This window comes from Mustela nivalis, assembly GCF_964662115.1.
Source record: "Mustela nivalis genome assembly, chromosome: 1".
In the NCBI taxonomy this organism is placed as follows: Eukaryota; Metazoa; Chordata; class Mammalia; order Carnivora; family Mustelidae; genus Mustela; species Mustela nivalis.
The window spans coordinates 143,472,996-143,494,397 of record NC_139020.1 but is presented as its reverse complement, the minus strand read 5'-3'; the positions used below and the strand labels follow the sequence as shown (position 1 = coordinate 143,494,397).

The following is a 21,402-nucleotide window of genomic DNA, read 5'->3' as shown; positions in this document are numbered from 1 at the left end:
CCACTGAGGCTACTTTTTCACGAGATTACTGGTTTTTAAATTCAGCAGACCCATTGGTTGGGGACATTTTGCTGATTTCCAGGTCTAAGCAATGTGCTTTTCCTTAATGACAGGTGCCAGTGGGATAGGCTACTACTTCTCACTATGAGATCAATAGTTGATTGTTGAAGTCCAAGTCTCTGGTGAGAAATAATTCAGTTTGGCAATGTCATCCTAGCTATGGTGGGCTGATATAGCAAGTAAAGAATTAATTACATTTTCATGTACACAATTACTCCTCAATATGCATATGTTCTTGTACCAACTTGAAATGAATGCATCCTACAGGCATTTGGCCGTGTCCTATTTGATACTTGAAATTAATTATTTAGGATGGTTTCATTTTTCCTGATGGTGTTACTTCTGCATTTATTTTTACACAGTTAAAAAAAAAAAAAGAGCTTCCAATAAAACTCTCTTGACAAAAGAAGAAAAAAATTACCACATTTGAGGGGATATATCAAGTTAAGTGTGAAGGCATGACTACTCTCTTAATGTATTCATACCTACAAATTAAATTACTAAGGGTTTTTGGTACAATAATGTCCTTTAGCACCTTCATTTTTCTGGCACGAGAAAGAATTAATTGACCACCTGTCCACACTAATGTATAAAGAGTGACATCTCCAATGTTTGAATGCTAATTATTTTATAGGCTTTATGTAGTAGAGAAGAAAAGGCCCCCAAATCTCAGTCATATACTACCATTTCCAGTAAAAACTAGACCAGACCTAATTCCAAAACCTTCTATTTGTCTCCTGTTCATGCCAGGGCTTCATAAAGTAAGGTGCCCATAAATTATTATTACTTTTGTTATTACAATTTTAGCCACCTTCCTCTGTGTTTAATTTCAGTCTAACATTCAGTATTAAACAAGATCGGTCCAGTGTCTGGTCAGCATTTATAACCCATTATTCGCTCTTGAAAAAAATTAAATTCTTCTGTAGTTTGCGACTGCAAATTTGAGATGGAGTCTCGCTCCCTCCTTGGAGGGTTTTGAGTCAGCAGTGGACTAGCTTCTGTTTCCATTAATGGTGAGTCTTATTAGTAGCATCAGGAGAAACTTCTCTCAATGTTAGGGAAAAACAACAGCCTCCAGGGGCCATGTTTGTTCCCTAGGCCAGGCTCTGTGCTAAGCCCTTTCCGTAGATTAGCCCATTTAATTCTTTGAAAAGCAGATGGATTAGACCCCGACACACCCACCTCCAATTAGCAAATTGAGGCTTGGAGAGTGTACATTATTTCTCAAGATTCCATAGCTGCAACAAGGGGAAAACGTGAAATTAAAGCCTGGTTTCTCTGGGCCCAAACAAAGTCAATGTTTTCAACCGGTATGTTAAGGAGCTCATTTGAATTATTACTTTCTTTTTCTTTTATGCAAAAACGTTCCAAAGATTGGGCTTAACCATATGACTTTAGATAATAAGCAGTAGTTTTTTCAAGCTTTGTATTCATGTTTTCCTTTTCCCCCTTGTCCCTTTTAATTTAGTGTCATTACTCTATGAAGAAAGCAGCCTCCTTTCTTGGGATTGGTACAGAGAATGTTTGCTTTGTGGAAACAGATGGAAGGTAATGGGGACAGGATCTGGAAGCCTGGTGGGCGGAGGGGGAATTCATACTTTTTAAAAAACAGTACCAGTGTCTGTTCACGCTAAACATAACTGAGTACCTGAAATCTGTGTCTCCTAGAGGTAAAATGATACCTGCAGAACTGGAGAGGAAAATCTGGCAAGCCAGCAAAGAGGTGAGATGGGAGAAAAAGAGGGGAAGAAAAAAGTAGGCATGCATCTGGACATAAGGGAAGGAATGCAAACAGCTAGACCCGTTTCTGTGTGTGGGAGAGAGAAGAGAGCTTGTTAGAATTAAAATAGGGAAACTCATTTACAGATGTTCTATTTCCAGGTGCTTGGGCTCTCCATGTTCTGTGCAGTTTCTCAGATGTTCTCATTCCAAAGTGGCTGGAGCCTATTAAAACACTGACTGACATCACCATATTCCCAATTCTTGCCTAGAATTAGCTTTAAAAGATAAGCCCAGCCTCTCCAGCAGGGCGTCTGCATCCACTTCCCTACCTAACGCTGGGCTGAGAGCTCTGGAGGTCAGGCCAACTGTCTCTGGGTTGCCTTCAAAATGATCTCAATTTCTGATCAATCTATGCTCCAGGTTGCTTTCACCCAAGGTCCATCGCAAAAACCATCATCCTGTCTTGGGTCTGTGTCTAGTATGTCATCTCTGACGGAATGTCTGCTCTTCCATAGCTACCACGATATAGTAAAGCTGGCATGTCCATTGGTGGGGGAGGCAAGGTCTTGCCCCACCCACCTGCTGTACTCCAGCCAAGGCGGGCCCCAACATCTGCTTGTAGGTGTGCCATTGCTTTGGTGGAAGCCATCTTGATCTTCCACCAAAAGCCTGGTGGATTAGGTGCGCCTGCTTTACTGCTTCCTTCCAATCCCACCACAGCTCTCACTGCTTTTGGAGCATCAGACTATTCCCCCACAGGTTTTGGAGCATCAGACTATTCCCGCACAGGTTTCTAGTAGGTAGCAACAGAGTTGGGTGTGAAACTGCTAAAACTGCTAAAACTGAAAAACCCAGTTTTGAGCTGGGATAGAAGTATATTTCTCCTTAAAAAAAAAAGGAAAGAAAAAAATATATATGTTTGAGAGAGTGAGAGAGAGAGAGAATACAAGCAGGGGGAGAGGCGGACAGAGGGAGAAGCAGACTCCCCACTGAGCAGCGAGCCTGATGCATGTCTTGATCCCAGGACCCTGGGTTCATGACCTGAATAAAGGCCATATGCTTAACTGACTGAACAATCCAGGCCCCTGGAAGTATATCTCTCTTTACAGAATTTCACACCCTAAGAAGGATAGACTCTTTTATTTTTATTTTTTGTTTTAATACATTTCTGCTATTTTAGTCTTTATGTTTTTTAATTTTTCATAAAAATCACCTTGTCACCAGAGCATGCCAGTTCACTGTATCTGGTTTGAAATTCTCTACTTAAAAATTCTGCCTTTATTACAGGTGTACTGGCTTCAGTGTGTGTCTTTAGATCCATGCTTATCTTTTTTTTTTTTTTAACATTCCAATGATGAGAGGACTTGCAAGCTGTCTGGTGAGACAGATTATCAGATTTCATTCACTCTTGGGTAAAATTCTGTATTATAACCTGCTTGTTCTGCTGTGAACCACAGATATTGTGTTCTAATTTTATCTTTTTTTTTTTCTTGTTTTATCTTCTACAGAAATTCCTATCAAAGGGAACTTTGTTTATGTCATTAATTCTTGTTGGTGGCCGTGGGGGCAGGGGAGGAAGTTTTGATTGTTCTTTCTGTATGGTTCATATGATTCCTTCCTCTCTCCCCCCTCTCTTTTTCTCTCTTTCTTTCCTTCTTGAATTATGATCTTTTCATCTTGGAAAATTTCAAATATATAAAAACCAATATAATGAGCCTCTGTATACCCATCATGCAACTTCAGTAACTGAGCTTCTGCTCTGTTCTGTCTCTACCCCATCCCCTCCCACCACCACTAGATTAGCTGAAGCCAATCTCACACATCATACTGTCTGATCTATAAATAGTTCAGTATATCTGTCAAAAGGTATGCACTCTCTTTATTAAAAAAAGAAAAACCCCACACACCATTACAAGAAATAAATTCTTAGTTTTATCAAATTTTCATTCTGTATTAAAATTTTCCTATTGCTTTTTTTTTAATAGTTGACTTGTTTGAATTAAAAATTCAAGGTCCATATGTTGCATTTGGTTGATTCATCACACCAATCTTTTCTGATCTGTGGCTTCTCCCTCCTCCTTTTTTTCTTTCCCTGCAATTGATCTGTTAAAGAAACCAAGTCTTTTATGCTGTCGAGTGAGTTGTCCACATTGTGGATTTTGTAGATTATGTCAGGAATTTGAGAATCTAGGTGCTCCCTCCACTGTACACCCCATCTGTTCTCTGTATTTCCTGTAATTTGGCAGTAGGATCTTGAGACTCAGGAAGGCCTCACAGGTGGCTTTCTGTCCTTCACTCAGGACACATCTCCGATCTCGTTTTGCGTTGGTTCTGGCATTATGGGTCCATCTGTTATAGAGCTCCGCACCAGCCGCTTACCTCATGAATTTTGCTCCCATCATCGTCTAGACTCATTATTTCATTAGGTGATGTTCTCATTTGTTCTCTCATTCCTCCTTCATTTATTGGTAGGCTTACAACCATAAAGGAAAAGCTTCCCTCATTCTTACTTGGTTTCCCTAGGGAAAATGTTTGCACAACCAGGGCAGGATAAATGTTTGATTCTTTCCCCTTGTGTACCAGTTTTCAGAATAGTGCATTAGTTGCCTAGCATCTCCTAAAGATAGCCAAAACCATTTTTCTTTTTTTAGAATCATTAGGGATAATCTAGCATATTTGATGTTTTATTCCACTGCAGTCATTATTATTTTCATTGTTCAAATTTTTGTTTGTTTTGACAATGAAAGACCATGAAACTGACATATCCTGAAGTTGAGAACTTGAAAAGAGAAGTTTTGAAAAAGTGAAAATTGCTCTAGGCACATTTAAAAGTAGGGCCATGGAGTGAGAGTTGGTATGTCTCCTCAGGGTTCTTTCAAGTTAGTTAAAACTTGAGCCTGGATTTTCCAAGGACAGATCTTGCATCTGTACTGAGATAATACATGGTGGTTAAGTTTTGTTTTTTGGTTTTCTGTTTTTTGTTTTTTAGTAGTTTCAGACCTAGATCTTCTGTTTCAAGCTTTGAACTCATATTGCTATAGATGTGGGGATAGTACATCAATTTTTTTTTTTTTTTTTTTTTTGCTGTGATTCAGTTCCCTGGCCCAGCGCAATCCACTAAAAATCTGTTGAGCAGTGACCTTTACTTGATGCCATTCCAAAGATGGTGAAAACCATGGAAGCTTCAGAGATTCTAAAGATCTCATGAAAAGATCAGACTCGTATAATCACCGAATGTTTGAAAGCACTTTTGTGTATGAGTGTTTCAGATGACAAACTTTCTTAGGGAATACAACTCATCAGCAGCCCACAATCAATACTGTTTCCACTGATTTTTCTTATTAATAGCAGGAGATACGAAAAAGGAAAAAAAAAAAAAATGGAAGGTTAAATCCAAATCACAAAAGTTTGATTTCTGAGGCCTGATATTTATAGCTAGATTGTTAAAAAGGTGAGGAAAACTCATTAATAAGCTATAATAGCTTGCAAAAGTATTTTCTCACTACTGCCAAGGTGTCACATTGTTTACGAGGAACAGTCCAAACATTAAAGACACCTTCCATGTTTTTAGGTAATTGCTTTTTCTCTTCCTTTTAATGATTGATGTAAATCCGGTCTCATTTTATTTTGGTCGCTTGCATGATAAAGATGTAATCTGTGGACAGTTGAGTACGGGGAAGAATTCCCAAAGTGGGTGGTTCCCCAGGAGCTCTACCCACCCACTGGTCCCCGTGGACTGGATTCCATAGGTCACAACCATCTCCCCAGAAGGCAAATGGATTCACTGGGTACTGTTGCTTTGTTTCCTGTGCATCGTGGTTTAAAGATGGGGCCCAAGTATCTTTGTTCTGCCCAACTTCCCACTGAGAAATAACTTCTTTCTGTCAAAGGTCAGCTAAATGGGAAGGAGTCTGGTTCAAAAGGAATAACTCCTGGCATTAAATGGGACATAAAAATATATTGCAAGAACAACTGCACTTTAAAATAAAACTGAGAGAACAAAATGACTCCATCTTAAATGGAAGGTAAAATTACTTTTATAGGCAGAGAACGTTCTTGTCACTTAGTCCTCAAGGGCTCTAGAGTCTTAGGATTCTTATCCCTTCCCCCACCTCTACATTGTCTGCAAATCGCTCCAAGGCACTTCCACGGTGAGCAGTGCATCTTTGCTGACATGCTGGGGAAATTCTGTGGGCAAGCAATCTCATGTACTTCCATCTACCTGGCTGCTATAAAATTCCTTATGGGGCCAAGGTGCTTGGCTAGCTTGGCCAGAATTACCGTCCACCTCTGTGTGTTCCCACAGTCTCCCTTCTCCCCCACCCTTCACCTCCATTGCCCTCTGGCACCTGTGCACTTTACAAGCTGCAGCCATCAGCTGTGTGAAGAGGCAGAATCATGGTAGGAGTGATGCAGGTTCTCTTTTCTAGAACATTCTAATGGATTTTTCTGTTGGGGCATCATTTTGCAGAGTGTATCCCAATGAGGTTACACTATCCCAGTTTAATGGCAATTTGTATTTCTCTTTGTTTTGTAACTGCACTTACCTGATAAGGAGACAGGCAAATGGGCCTCCACAGTTTGCACCTGGAGCTGTTTATTTTCGGATCATCCTTACTTTTATTTCGCAGAGGTGTAACAATGCTGGCACTCAGGCCTCAGTGAATCACCCCCAAAAGGAGGTAGGAATCACACAGAAGGCCATTTTTTCATTGCAGCGAAAGTTACTCACTTTGTATGTGGGAAATATAAAGAACAGAAAACACTTCAAGAAGAAAATAAAAGTAAAACCAGTTAACAGTGCATATGGAGTTGGGACAAAGGACTCTTGTTGTCACAGCATTGTCTAAGTTTCCTTTACCTCTTGGAATGGACAAGCAGCCATATTGTGGAGATGCTGAAAAACACCCTATCTGAGTCATTACCTCCAAAGGAACCAGATAAATTTCTGGTTGCTTAACTGTTACGTTCATCCACCTATTACAGGACAAACTTAGTGCTAATGGTGATGGTTCTTGCGTGCGTGTCCTCCTCACAGGGAGCAGTTCCATTTCTCGTCTGTGCCACGTCTGGTACAACTGTTTTGGGAGCCTTTGATCCTCTGGATGAAATAGCAGACATCTGTGAGAGACACAGCCTCTGGCTTCATGTGGACGTAAGTGCATTTGTATGTACACTTTGGTTTAACTTTCTAGTCTGTAGCTTTGCTGGGAAGTCCTTTGTGTTGTCAGAAACTAGACATGAGGTCCCCGGCTACTTTTATTTAAGCGTGTATTTCTAATCAAGGGAAATAAATCTGACATTTTCCATAAGGTAATAAAGAAGAAGATCCCAAGTCTTAATGTAAATTTTGGTTTTGTTCTCCAGATTCCATTTTATTTCCTCTTCTCCTGTGAACCATTCTCTTTGGTCCCTTGAATCTACTGTCATTGCGGCAGGGACATACTGAACTACAAAATCAAGAGACCTTGACTTTGGGCTCCAATTGGCCTGTTCTTCATTGCAACTTTAGCGTTCAGGCTTTCATTTAACTTACAGAGAGGAGTGGCTGATGTGGTCTATAAAGTCTTCTAGCTCTGACGTTACATGATTCCAATCAGCTGGAAAATGCAAACAGCTGCATTACATAATTGCCTGTTATAATTAAAGCAGGTTTTATCTGGATCCATGATAGATAATTATTTGAGGGACATCGGGATAACTTACATTCTTCATAATTTTCTGACTTTAAGAATTGGCTTTTTTTTTCTTAATTAATTTTGTAAGTCCTGGGGTGGTTCATAATAATTTTTTTCTTAATTAAAGGTAACTATTCAAGTTCTACTCATCTAGAGTTAAACATTTGCATTCAGACAGTTACGAATACTTACTGAGCTTTTGGGTTTTCTTTCTTTCTTTCTTTCTTTCTTTCTTTCTTTCTTTCTTTCTTTTCTTTTGGTAAAACCAGGAATTAATTAGTTTGATTCAAACCAATAGAAGGGACAGTTGACAGAATAGGGAACTTTCTTCTGGTGAGAGATTCATAGCCTCCTTAGCAGAAAAAAAAGAACACTATTTTTGACTTTTTGAACGGAAGGTAACGGCACTTGGGGGATATACCTGCACATACTTTTATAGTTTGTATGATCTTACGCTTTCAAAGTAAAGTGTGTTACAGAGAGAATTTTTCAGCAGCTCAAGTCTCTCATTAAGCATATGCTAATACTCGGTAAAAGCCGCCATGATATAAAGCTCCCTCGAGTTACAGGCTCTATTAGTATGCCAGTGGCAATCCTTCAGGTAGATTATTTGTGACTTTAAATAGGATTGTAGCATTTGTATCTGTTCACATTTCAACTTTTATCTTATTGATTTTTATAGACTTCAGAGCATAATAATACATTACATCCTAAAAGATAATATGAAGTACTTTGTGACTGTGGAAATAAGGAGGAAAAATCAAATCTATCAGCAGTTGTACTGAAAAATTCCATTCTCATAAAAGAAACATCAAATATGGATTATATAGTTTATGCAAAGCAGACCAAGTACAGTAGTTTCTAAATTGGGAGTGAGATTAAGAGACTTAAGAGAGGCTCAGAGAGAATTGTGACTTAGAAGTATGAATGAAAACCTCCTTAGATTTTCTTAAAAAAAAAAACTGAAGGTGGAATTTTTGAACGAAACACTTTTATAAGGAAATGTTTAAGCCACACAAATTATTAAGATTTGCACACAGTAGGCATCTAGTAGTATTAGACAAAATTGGGCAGTAGTTTAGCTGACTTGGTAAAGAAATAAGCTCTCTCATTGAGGTAATATTCACTCATGCTTTAATATTACAGGCTGGATATAAGGTAGTATTACATTATATTATGATAATAATAATATTGAACCTGCTGATAACTTTTGATAAAGGGGTATGTGGCTTATCTTGAAGAAACTTCATATACTACATATAGTTTATTAACTTTAAAGATAAAAATCAACAAAATTCCACAGTTTGGCGACCGTGGCCATTGCTGCTATAAGCATTGGGGTACAGATGGCCCTTCTTTTCATACCTCTGTATCTTTAGGGTAAATACCCAGTAGTGCAATTGCAGGGTCATAGGGAAGCTCTATTCTTAATTTCTTGAGGAATCTCCACACTGTTCTCCAAAGAGGCTGTACCAACTTGCATTCCCACCAACAGTGTAAGAGGGTTCCCCTTTCTCCACATCCTCTCCAACACATGTTGTTTCCTGTCTTGTTAATTTTGACCATTCTAAGTGGTATAAGGTGATATCTCAATGCGGTTTTAATTTGAATCTCCCTGATGGCTAGTGATGATGAACATTTTTTCATGTGTCTGATAGCCATTTGTATGTCTTCAATGGAGCAGTCTCTGTTCATATCTTCTGCCCATTTTTTGATTTGCTTGTCCGTTTTGTGTGTGTTGAGTTTGAGGAGTTCAAGATGTCCTTCAACGGATGAATGGATAAGGAAGATGTGGTCCATATATACTATGGAATATTATGCCTCCATCAGAAAGGATGAATACCCAACTTTTGTAGCAACATGGACGGGACTGGAAGAGATTATGCTGAGTGAAATAAGTCAAGCAGAGAGAGTCAATTATCATATGATTTCACTTATTTGTGGAGCATAACAAATAGCATGGAGGACATGGGGAGTTAGAGAGGAGAAGGGAGTTGGGGGAAATTGGAAGGGGAGGTGAATCATGAGAGACTATGGACTCTGAAAAACAATCTGAGGGGTTTGAATTGGTGGGTGGGTAGGAGGTTGGGGGTACCAGGTAGTGGGTATTATAGAGGGCACGGATTGCATGGAGCACTGGGTGTGGTGAAAAAATAATGAATACTGTTATGCTGAAAATAAATAAAAAATAAATTAAAAAAAAAAACAACCAAATTGCAGTAGTCACCTTGGCCTGCTTGAAATTTTCTATAAAATACTTTAAAAATCCTTTAAAAAACTGGCATCTACTTTGTTTTTTTTAAAAATGTGATTATGGTTACTGATCCTCATGGATATTTCATAAAACTGAGTTGCCCTGCATAGTAAACATTTTATTAAATCTAAGATATACTGATTTTGTTTACATTTTAACATAGCTGAAGGTTGTATGTTGATGTCTTTTTTTTTTTTCTTTCTTTGGGGTACACTAAAATGGTGACTCTTCCATTGGATGGTGTCTTATATTTGATTAATTACAACGCATATTTACACAATTGCATAAGGAGAACTTTAGTTTTCTTTTTCTCTGGGAGGGCAGATGTTACTTCAGCCTCTGCCTCAGACTAGAAAGCTCCGGCTGGTCCTGCTCTTCTCTGAGGCAGAGGCTGTGGCTGCTGCAAAGATTGGTGCTCCCAGGGGAGTGTCCTGATGTGCCTTAGGCACTCTTCTTCCAAGTTCCAGGGGAGGTAGCAAACACTGTATTTAAAGTCGGGGGGCTTTAGAAGCTGCTAGATCTCAATTCCACCCTTGCTTCCACTTCCTTGTGTGGACTGGGCTTATGATTTCTTTTTTTTTTTTTTTTCTTTTTAAAGATTTTATTTCTTTATTTGACAGACAGAGATCACAAGTAGGCAGAGAGGCAGGCAGAGAGAGAGGAAGGGAAGCAGGCTCCCTACTGAGCAGAGAGCTGGATGCCGGGCTTGATCCCAGCACCCTGGGATCATGACCTGAGCTGAAGGCAGCAGCTTTTTTTTTTTTTTTTTCTTAAATAATGTATTTTCTTTTTAAATTTCTTTTCAGCGTAACAGTATTCATTGTTTTGCACCACACCCAGTGCTCTATGCAATCTGTGCCCTCTCAATAACCACCACCCGGTTCCCCCAAGCTCCCACCCCCCGCTCCTTCAAAACCCTCAGATTGTTTTTCAGAGGCAGCGGCTTTAACCCACTGAGCCACCCAGGAGCCCCTGATTTATTTCTTAACTAACGAATTAAAAAGAAATATGTTAAGTAAACTGGTAAGTGTGGTGCCTAACAGGTAATCATAGCTCCATAAATGACGGCCCTCCCTGAGGTGAAAAACCTTGCTTCTTCAACATTTGGGTAATTGGTTTGCTCTTTTGAGGACTACGTCTGTGATGGAGCTGGCCTGCCAAGCTCCTCTAAACTAGGGAGCTAATGCCTCGAAAGAGTTGACATGATTTGAAAAACTTCAATGCACTAGCATTGGGGGTATTTGTTTGCTTTTTTGGGAGGAAGAGGAGGCAGAAGGTGGTGCAGGAGAAGGGAAGGTGTGAGAGTGTGGTGTGTGGGACTCCTGAGCTCCTCTCTTTCCGTTACCCTCAGCTCTCATGCTGCATTCTACCATGTGGCCCTAAGCTATGATGTTATCCTGAAGCAGGAATGGGCTTTGGCTCCCAGATCTAATACTTAATGCCTGTGAGACCTCGGTCAAGTCAGCTTCCACCTTTGAATGTTAGTTTTTCTACCAAAAATTTGAGGGAATAATGGTTCCATTCCCAATGTAACATTGTAACATTGTAGGGGTTCAATAACCGTGGAGGTGTTCAACACAGCGCAAGCTGGTCCCCTCATATCCCCTCACAGCCATCACCCTTCCTGGCCCTACAGAATGAAACTTAGAAGTCTGCTCAATTGCAAGGACCAGTCTGACTTCCTTATGACTCACATTGATTCCCCCCTCTTCCCTCCAGTCTTCCTGACAGTGGGGTTTCCTTGCATTTCCTATTCTCAGTCATTTTGTCCTTTGTTCGTAATGTATAAGTCTCCAGTGGACATCTTCCCCAAGTCCCAGGTTTCTTTTCTCTCATTCTTAGGTTTTTGATTTGCGAATATTTCTGAAAGCTATTTGGCTGAAAAGATCCAATTAATAGGATCCATCTAGGCCCTTCCTCATGGGCCAGGAGTTCCTCTATACCCCTCTATCTACCCTGTCAAGCATGTGCTCATTCATTATTCAGAAAGCCACTCCCCAGCCCATGCCTCGCTATCAGCATTTGCATGTTGTGTCTGCAAGAATGACAGCCAGCATTGCAAAGGATATTGTCTATTTTATTCTCAAATACAGAGAACAAACCGGTGGTTGCCACACAGGTGGGTGCAGGGAGGTGAAATATGCGAAAGGGATTAAAAGGCACAGAATTCCTGTTATAAAATAAATCACAGAGATGCAGAGTACAGCATATTGACTATAGTCAATAATATTGTACTGACGATGTATGGTGACAGATGGTGACTACACTTATCTTGGTGAGCCCGTGGTAATGTACAGAAGTGTCAAATTACTATGTTGTACATTTGAAACTAATAGAAGATGGTATGTCAGCTATGTTTCAATAATGACACTGAAAAATAAAAACGAAGGAGATTGTCTATTTCAGACTCTAGATTGGAGAAGGAATGGACTGTGTCTTTCAAGTTACTTTTTTGTCCACACACCAGCCAACAGGCTAATACACCAATTTCTTTATGCTGTGTGAATTTAAATCCTAAGGGTCTGTGGGAGGCCATCTACCGTGATGAGGCTCTGTTGGCCTAAGTGAGAGGCAGTGAGCACAAGTGTTTGGAGTGTTCATGGCTTAACGTGGGCTTACAACAAAGTATTAAGGTTGTCCCTCAGAGTTTTTTATGACAATGAACTGGGGAACACATAACATTGAAATAACATTGTTGCATTTATGGAAATATCTCAACAGGCTTCTTGGGGTGGCTCAGCTTTGATGTCCAGAAAGTACCGGAAGCTTCTGCAGGGCATCCACAGGTAAATGTTTTTGGGCCCAGCACCTCTTATTTAGACAAGGGAAACTCTCTGGGTCTTGCATACTTAAGTGACATTGTGACAACCCAGAGACGAAGTGACTATTCTACTTGAAAACTCCAAGCTCCCCAAAGAACTCAAATCAGCAATCCAGTTGAGGGCTTGAATACGTGTGCTGCTAAGGAAAGTAATTTTTCCTCCAGTGGAAGCTCATTAAGTTCCCCCCTTCCCGTGTACTTTTTCTTTTGCATAATAGAGCTGACTCTGTGGCCTGGAATCCCCACAAGATGCTGATGGCCGGAATTCAGTGCTGCGCTCTCCTCGTAAAAGACAAATCTGTAAGTTTTCCTCTTCTGGCCTTTGGGCTTCTGAGGGGGTTAAACTACCATGTTTGCAGAGGGCTTGCTTTTGCTTACATTTTGATGCTTTTGGACCGATATAGATGAAGGTCTTTGGTAAATGTTGGTGGCATGGAAAGGAAAAATAAATAGACTCAGATTAAAAAAAAAAAAAAAATCTAGTGTTTCTGCTCAGGTGATTTTGTGGATTAGATCTCGGTATTATATAACCTCATTAGTTACAGCAAAATGGTCTCTCTTGCCCTCATTTGGATTATATTTTAAACCTCAGTTTTAAACATTGCCAAGATTTTGTTCCCTTGATTAAGTCTGGGATTTAAGTTATCTTGAAACTTCTGCTTGCTGAGAAGGTGGAACAGATGTGTGTCATACATTAAATTGAATGCCTAATATGCTTAGCTAGGCTTAACAGCACATTTATAGAGGAATATGTTAGCTCGGGGCTGACCGCCGAACACGGATTTATTAGCTTCTTTGGGAACGTTGTAGGGAGTTTGGAAACCAGTCTGGATCATGGTGGGGAAGTGGGAAGGAATTGCTGAGTTTCCTCCTGGCCACAGGTATCAAACCCATGTTTTTTTTCTGGGTAAAATAAGGATTCTTGTGGGAAGTGGCCCAGGCTGGGAAGTGCCACTTCATTCTTAGAAATGCCTCCTCAAGATATGTGTGCAGCATGTGGGTGATTTTTCTCAGCCATCTGTTTACATTTTCTTCTTAGGGGACTCCCTTTGCCAATGCTAAAGTCATTTTCTCTTTTTAAGGAATTTTATTTCAAATGAAAGCCATATTTAAAATTAAAACCTAGTCTTGCATGTGCAGATAGTTACAACTCTCTTTAAAATGAATTGTGACATTTGTAGGTCGGAGCCCTTTGTGTTTTGAGATGTCCAAAGGAAATACTGTAGGGACCAAGGGCAGGCCACCCAAAATGTACTCCAAAGGCACAATGATTACTTTGAATGGGAATTAGCTAGTGCGAGGACATTCGGGCCCCCTCTGTCCTCCTGGAAGCCAGAAACAAATGTCCCATATGAAAGGTACCCTTCCTGTAGTAAGAAGTAGGAACACATCCTACCATCAGGGACAGGAACTTGAAAGCCAAGAGAGCTGTAGAAACAAAGCTGTTACTTTTTTACTAATCACTACCTCAGCCCAAATTCTGCTTAGAATTCCTTACTAATTAGAGCTCTCAAACATCTGTTTTCTTTACCCTGTCCACTCCTCACAAACTTACTGTCTTGCTGTCTGAAATGTATAAAAACTGCCTTGGTCATTTTTTGGGGTCTCAGTCTCATTATTTGTCCTCCATGTGCACATCATAAAACTTTAACTTCTTTTCTTCCCCCTGTTAATCTGTTTTACGTAAATTAATTCTTAGTCCAGATAGGAGAACCTAGGACAAAGAAATATTTCCTCTTCCCCTTCAGGATCCATCAGAAACTATGAACAGATTCTGCATTTAGAGATAGAGACACTTTGGGAAATAGAAATTGATTCCCTAATATTTTATGAGGTTGGCTACTGTTGGCTATATTCAACATCATTTCACGTTTTTGCACTTAATTCCTTAAGTTATGACTTCATTTTATAATGGAAAGGTAGTTTAGGATTACTGTATCATGTGTGAACCAAGGAACATCTTCAACGTATCAGTACTCAATGTATTTAGGACATGACGGAGTTAGGAATAAACCCAGGATTTCCCTTGCTCTAGATATAAGAACAAAAATATGTCAGGTATCCCTTATGAGCCAGCATTCGACATCTGCCTTCTCCCCAGTTGGTTGATCTGAATGACATCCTTATCTGTTGGTGTGTTGGAAAATTCAGACCCCAAGTTTTATGACTATTCTTTTAAATAACTTTCTAGCTTTTATACATTTTTCTTGTCAAATGATATTTGAGTGATTTTGCCAAGAATTGATTTGCACTTAGGTACTTGAGACAATTCAAAATTTTCTGGATCATCTAACTCTATTATAGGGGTGATAATTTTATTTTTTAAAAAGTATTCATTCCTGGATCTCATAAAAACAATACCCATGTCAACTCACATGGCAGAATTAAGAAGTTTTCTATGCATCATGCAAAGGACTGAACACTTTTAAAAGTTACCATTTTTCTTTAAATAAAAGATTGTTTTTAAATTAATTGGAATGGGGAGCTGAACCTTGAGAGGTGAGATATTACAATCAGCTTAAGAAGTTTTGCACTGGCAATTTTCTGTCTCTTTCATACCTATTTTCTGCCTCTGTTCTCTTTCACACTCATTCATTCATCATTCAAGCAACACTAACTGACTTCCTGTGTAGGCCAGGTGCTGTGCTGTGCTAATTCTGGGCTTATGAAACAGACAAATTCCCTGTAGTCAAAGAGCTCATAATCTTATAGAGGACACAAAGAACAAAATGTTCCTACTTAATTATTATTTTGATAAGTGGTTTGAGGAATGTGTCAGACGCTGTTCATCACATAGCCATTCCGATCTCCATCCCTTCTCCCTCCCTTGTACTGGGAGCCACCAAATGGCACAGTTACGGTCGGTACATTATAGAGAAAATTTGAAGAGGCTCTTGAGAAAGGTGTTACTTGCAGCTAGAGGTGATACACACAAGAGGAGAGCATCCTTTCCCTTATTTCTGCCTTGAATGTGGTTGATTCAGAGCATGAGGCCCAGGGCTCTGATATCCACCGAGCAACCACAATACGATGACCCTAAATTAAAAGGTGAATGTGCACAGAATGGCAGAACAGAAAGGGGACAAGTCATGGCCCTGAATAAAGATTTTGAAATGTTGCATGAATCTTGGAAGTGATGAGTTGTAAACATTCTGTGGTATGAGGTCATTAAATGTCATTATTGCTGAAACCACTTCCATTGGGTAATCTGTCTCTTGCAGCCAAATGCACTCCTAACTGATAGAGAAAAGAGTGTGGGACTCAGAGAAAACAGAGCAGGGAGACCTGAGATATTTCAGGTAGAAGAAACAATGTGGATCAAGTTTTTAAGGAAGGAAGGTCCTTTTTATTTTGTTTTATTTTATTTTTAATTGTTTTTAAAGATTTTATTTACTTGAGAGAGAAAGAGAGAGAAAACACATGAAGAGAGGGAGGGGCAGAGGGACAAGCAGGTTTCCTGCTGAGCAGGGAGCCCGATGCAGTGTTCAATCCCAGGACCCTGAGCTCATGACCTGAGTTGAAGGCAGATGCTTAATTGACTCACACACCCAGGCATCCCCAGGAAGATCCTCTTCATTTTAGAAACCAAAAAAAATCAGTTGTAGCCAAAGCCCGGAGAATAATGCTAAGACTGACATGAGACGAGGCAGTGGATGGAACAGTGGATGTTGAAGTGGAGTCTTCACCATTTTAGTGATTTTAGCCTTGATCTTCAGGACAAAGAAAGAATTTTAAAACCAGGGGGTTATCTGAAAAGATTTTTATTTAAGACAAAGAAATGGAGGTGGGCAGGAATGGATGCAAGAGTCAGAAGAAGCTGGCAGCATCCAAGCAAGAGTTGATGGCAGGGGAGTTGGAAAACTGCGATGAAATCAAGCTCTGCTTTACCAAGCCACTAGACAGGGTTGCATTACCAGTTATATGTGGGAGATGAAGAAGCAGCAAGTGTCATGGTTGACTCCCTGCTTAGTGATACGGCAACTTAGTGATATGGCGAATGTTTGTGTGTAGGCAGATGGAGATTGCTGTAGGAGGAGAAGACTTGAGAGTGAAATGTCTTGATTTTAGCATTGGCTATCATCAAATCTGGGATTCCTATGAAGTTTTCAAGTGAAGGGTTCAAGTAGGAAGTTGACACATAGATCCAGAGCTAGAAAAAGTGATCTGGGCTGGAAAAGCATATTGGCAGTGGCTGACATATAGATGTTCTCCAGGGTCCTAGAGGTCGAATGGATTGCCTTGGGAGGACCTTGGGAGTGAGAAGAGAAGAGGGTATAGAACCTAGCCCCGAGGAACTTCAGAGTCTGTGAAAGCTGAGGTTGGAATGGCCGGGCAGATAGGAGGAAGATCAGGAAAGAGTGTCACTAATGAAATATTCTTTGAGGGAAGAGTATTATGAAGAGTGTGCAAGATTGTCACCCTTTGTGTTAAAGGGGAAATGCTACTCCTTAAGGAAGAGATCTCAGACTCTCCAGCTGGACTGGCATCTCCCCATTATTCTTTCTCAAACTTCATGCCCTTTCCCTAAGTGCCCATCAGGATTCATCGTTATGATTTCTCATGTATTAACTTCCCTTCCCTCTAGAACATAAGCTTTACGAGGACAGGGACTTGGTATCGTATTTGCCGCTGTATCCGCAGTGCCTAGCAAGGATTCACTGAATGAGCACAAAATTAAAATTCACTGAAAAATGTAACATATAAATGAATGGAAAAGCCTCAGAAATATTTGCCGTCATGTCAGCAGAAACTGGGAGTTCCCAGTTTTTCCCCTACCCCAAATTATTCCTTTTGACAGCTTTGAGATAACAATGATGAAAATTACAACTGATGAGTTTATGTTGCCTCCATCCTAACACAGGGCCTGAGTGTGCCTCCAGCAGTAACTGACGAATAGTGGTTTTAATTTGGAACTACTCCTCCAGTTAATGGAAGGGGATAACTCTAGTTAAAAGAAAGCAAATTACTTAGTGAATATACTTCTGTTAAGGGAAAAACTAATTCCCTAATTTGTACCCTCAAAGCCCTGACATTCACAGTGCTATTTTCCTGATTGACTAGCTGTGGTGTTTGCATTTTTAATGTCCTGTATTAGTAAAGAAGACTACTACCAAAACAAACAGAGGTGCTGCTCTCAGAGTTGTACTCTCACTAACCATCTATGCATCATAGGGATGAAAAGAAAATCAGATGTTTATAAAACAACAACAACAAAAACCTACTGTGATTATAAATAGGTTGACTTCACCCAAAAAATAAATAAATAAATAAATAGGTTGACTTCAGATGTAAATGCTGGCACTACATGGCTGTTTTGGATCAGAGACAATTTTGGTGCTTTGATCTAAAAGAAAAGACCATGTATTCTAAGAATCAGTTGCACGGATGGGGGAAATCTCGGTGTTGGTTTTTTAATTTTTAGTGTTTATTGGAAAGAATTTTTATTAAAAAAAAAAAACAGATACATGAAAATGAGAAACTTGCTAATCAGATGACTTTCTGAGTATAGATTTTCCTCTCCATTTCTACCGACCATTATCACACGATATTAATTCACAGGCACTTCCTTTTTCACTGAACGATTTCACTGAACAATTTTTTTTAATAGACTGTGTTGATCCTATGGATTTTTTTATGTCCATTTTTATATGTTTATTTCAGTAGTAATTTAGATATGGAGAAAAATTAAGAAAGAGTGACAGGATACAGATACCTGAAGATGCCCTTTTATATATTTTCTCCTGCGTATATACATTTAAATGTATATATATACACCTACCTAATCTAGATAAATTACAACATAGTTTGCTTTTAGCACGCTCTTTTTGTTTAACCAATATACATTCTATACATTTTTTTAAAAAACAGATTTTATGTATTTATTTGTCAGAGAGAAAAAGAGACCACAAGCCTGGGGAGCATCAGGCAGAGGGAGAAGCAGGAGCAGGGAGCCTGATGAGGGACTCGATCTCAGGACCCTGGGATCATGACCGGAACCGAAGGGAGACACTTAGCGGACTGAGCCACTCAGGCATCCCATTCTATACATTTTTAATAGCTGTGTAGTGGTCTCTCATTTTGGCATATTATAATTAACTTGAGGATCTTGTTATTGTTGACCCATTAGATTGTTTCAGGATATGTGCTGCCAAGTCAAGCGCTCAATTATGTCATTTTAATGTTTGGCCATTAGAGATTTGGCTGCCATCTTTGAGACTAAATCTTCATGTACATCCTATATTCTTTCCTTATAGTAAATTCCTAGACACAGAAGAGCCATGATCAGCTTTCATGATGCCTTTTTATACTTATTTCCTAATTTTCCTTGTAAAATACCTCTTACATCACGCCTGGGTGGCTCAGTGTGTTAAGGGCCGACTCTTGATTTCAGCTCATATCATGATCTCAGGGTCGTGAGATGGAGCCCCATGTCAGGATCCGTGCTCAGTGGGAAGTCTGCTTTAATTCTCTCTTTCCCTCTCCCTCTGCCTCTCCCTCCTGCTCATCTTCTCCCTCTGTCTCTCATAAGTAAATTAGTAAATCTTAAAATACTGTTGACCTTCTCACTGACTATGTGTGTGTTCATCTCTGACATCACAGGGGTTTTTAGCTTTGTCAGTTTAGTAGGCAAGACATCTGTACACCCACACTTAGAGGCACACATAAACATTTTCCTTCTAATTTTATCTATTGACATAGCTCCTTCTGAGGGATCTTCTTGAGACAGAGGTATTGACATGCGACTCTGGGCTAGGTTTTAAATGTGAGGCCCATAAGCCTGCAATTCTTTTCTCCATTCTAGAGGACACAGAATGTAGTCGCAGTTATTCATTAGGAGAGGACTAGTGGGAAAAAGAGGATAGAAAATTCATTCAACACAATCACCACAAGTATACTATAGGTCAGGTCCTGTGATGCAGAGAGAAAATGAGAAAAGGAAGTGTAATATCATTTCCCAGTACAGTTCCTCATAAGAAGGCAGAGTTTTCAGCCCCATTTATATTTTTATTCTGAGTGGTAACTGATATTGCAAATGACAATTACTCTATGTCATTTGAAAAAAAAATTGTGCAAGAAAAGAAAGGAGAGAAAGTAGATTTATCAGAGAAACTGGAACACACTGTGCCTGATTTTGTGAAGATTTCTTTTTTAGCTCTTGTTTTTCTTCATGGAGTTCCTATGGAAGTGCTATTGGGTGGTTTGAAAATACGAACAATCCGATCGTCAAAGAAGTTCTTTTCTTTTCATGCCAGAGAACACTCACACTTCCCCTGTACACCCATATTATTATAAGCTTCTGGGTAATGCAGCAGAAAAAGGGGAAGGTAGGTGTTTAAAACTGATTAGAAAAAAGGAGCATTTCACTTGTAGGAGAGACATCAATCTCCCGTGCTTGATGCTGCCAAAATTATTCTCTGTGTCTTAGATATTCTTGCTGAACGGAGAAAAGTTTTAGATTTTTCAGCAGGGTTGAAATTGCATAAAACTGGCAGAATTCATCAAATACATGGTTGCTCATTAGCCCTTTCCATTTTAAAGTCTTTTTTTTTAAATTGTAATAAACCAAAGTTGATTTTCTTTCAGGAGGCTTTTGGAAATGTGTGCCTATGCATGTATCGATGTGTATCACATCAAAAACAAAAAAACCCTCATGTGGTGTTATCAGTCATGACAAACACTGTTTCCATGTCTGCTTTCCTTCTTCATGAAGTAAAGGGATATGATACTTAATGTTAGAATTGCACATTTTCAAAATCCATTATGTCTTTTCCCACCAAACAGACCAGTAATATTGGGTTTTAGAGTCTTTGTGTTGTTACTGAAATTGTCATTAATTTTAACAAAGGATTTGCACTTTTTTTTAGATCTATGTATCTTTCGTTTTTTTTAAGATTTTATTTATTTATTTGACAGACAGAGATCACAAGTAGACAGAGAGACAGGCAGAGAGAGAGATGAGGAAGCAGGCTCCATGGCAAGCAAAGAGCCGATGTGGGGCTCGATCCCAGGATCCTAGGATCATGACCTGAGCTGAAGGCAGAGGCTTTAACCCACTGAGCCACCCAGGTGCTCCTAGATCTATGCTTCACATAGCCTAATATATTAACTCCTCTGTGCACTGTGGCTCCAAGTGATGAGTTACTGCATAATTGTGGTTGTACTACCTGATTTCAATCAGTAGTTACCAACATGTCATAAATTGGTATAAGTCTCAATGTAGAATGTATCCCATGGTTCTTGGAATCATGTATGTAGCAGACTGAGCTCCAGGAGGGCAGAAGGGGTCTTATTCACTGCTCTCGTCCCCCTACTTAGAACAACTGACACTCAATGCTCAGTGAAATGTTTCCTGAAGTGAACGAACTTTGTGTCTTTTTCCAATACCATCAAATGGTCATGTGTTTTAAATGTGTTACCTGTAGGATGAAGTAGCGTGCCCTTTATAGTCACATCCTGATCTCTTTCGAGTCTTAAAAAGCATCCTTCCTGCTGGTACATTGGACAGGGTGTTGAAATTGTTTGTCTTATCCATATGGTTTGCCATATCCATTACCTCCTCACATCCCATTTAATGTTGGCTTTTAAAAAATGTCTTTACTCTAAACTGTGCCAACATTTGGCCTTTTATCTACATGCCTCAGAGACCAATAATAAATCAGTGACTCATGCTTTCCTTTTTCAGAAACCATATTGTCTTTCCCTTAAGACTTATTTTCGTTTTAGTGTCTAATGATGCTGTTCTTTATTGGCAACTGGACAAGCAGAAGAGATACTTTTCTAAGGTTCCCTGGGTCCTCTCTTGACCCTTTCTAATGGACAATGACATTCACAATCTGCTGGTTTGCTTGTTGTGGCTGTTTGTAATG

The 21,402-nt window shown here is 39.6% G+C and overlaps 1 protein-coding gene across 1 annotated transcript in view; it reads left to right on the top strand.

Annotated features, from left to right (window-relative positions):
- GADL1 (glutamate decarboxylase like 1) overlaps positions 1-21,402 on the top strand; it is a 171,309-nt gene that overhangs the window by 55,880 nt on the left and 94,027 nt on the right. Inside the window, exons 7-11 of the mRNA XM_082684026.1 lie at positions 1,529-1,608; positions 1,729-1,783; positions 6,821-6,937; positions 12,436-12,500; positions 12,754-12,835. Coding sequence (XP_082540152.1) covers positions 1,529-1,608; positions 1,729-1,783; positions 6,821-6,937; positions 12,436-12,500; positions 12,754-12,835 — 399 coding nt within the window. The remainder of the gene's footprint in view (positions 1-1,528; positions 1,609-1,728; positions 1,784-6,820; positions 6,938-12,435; positions 12,501-12,753; positions 12,836-21,402) is intronic.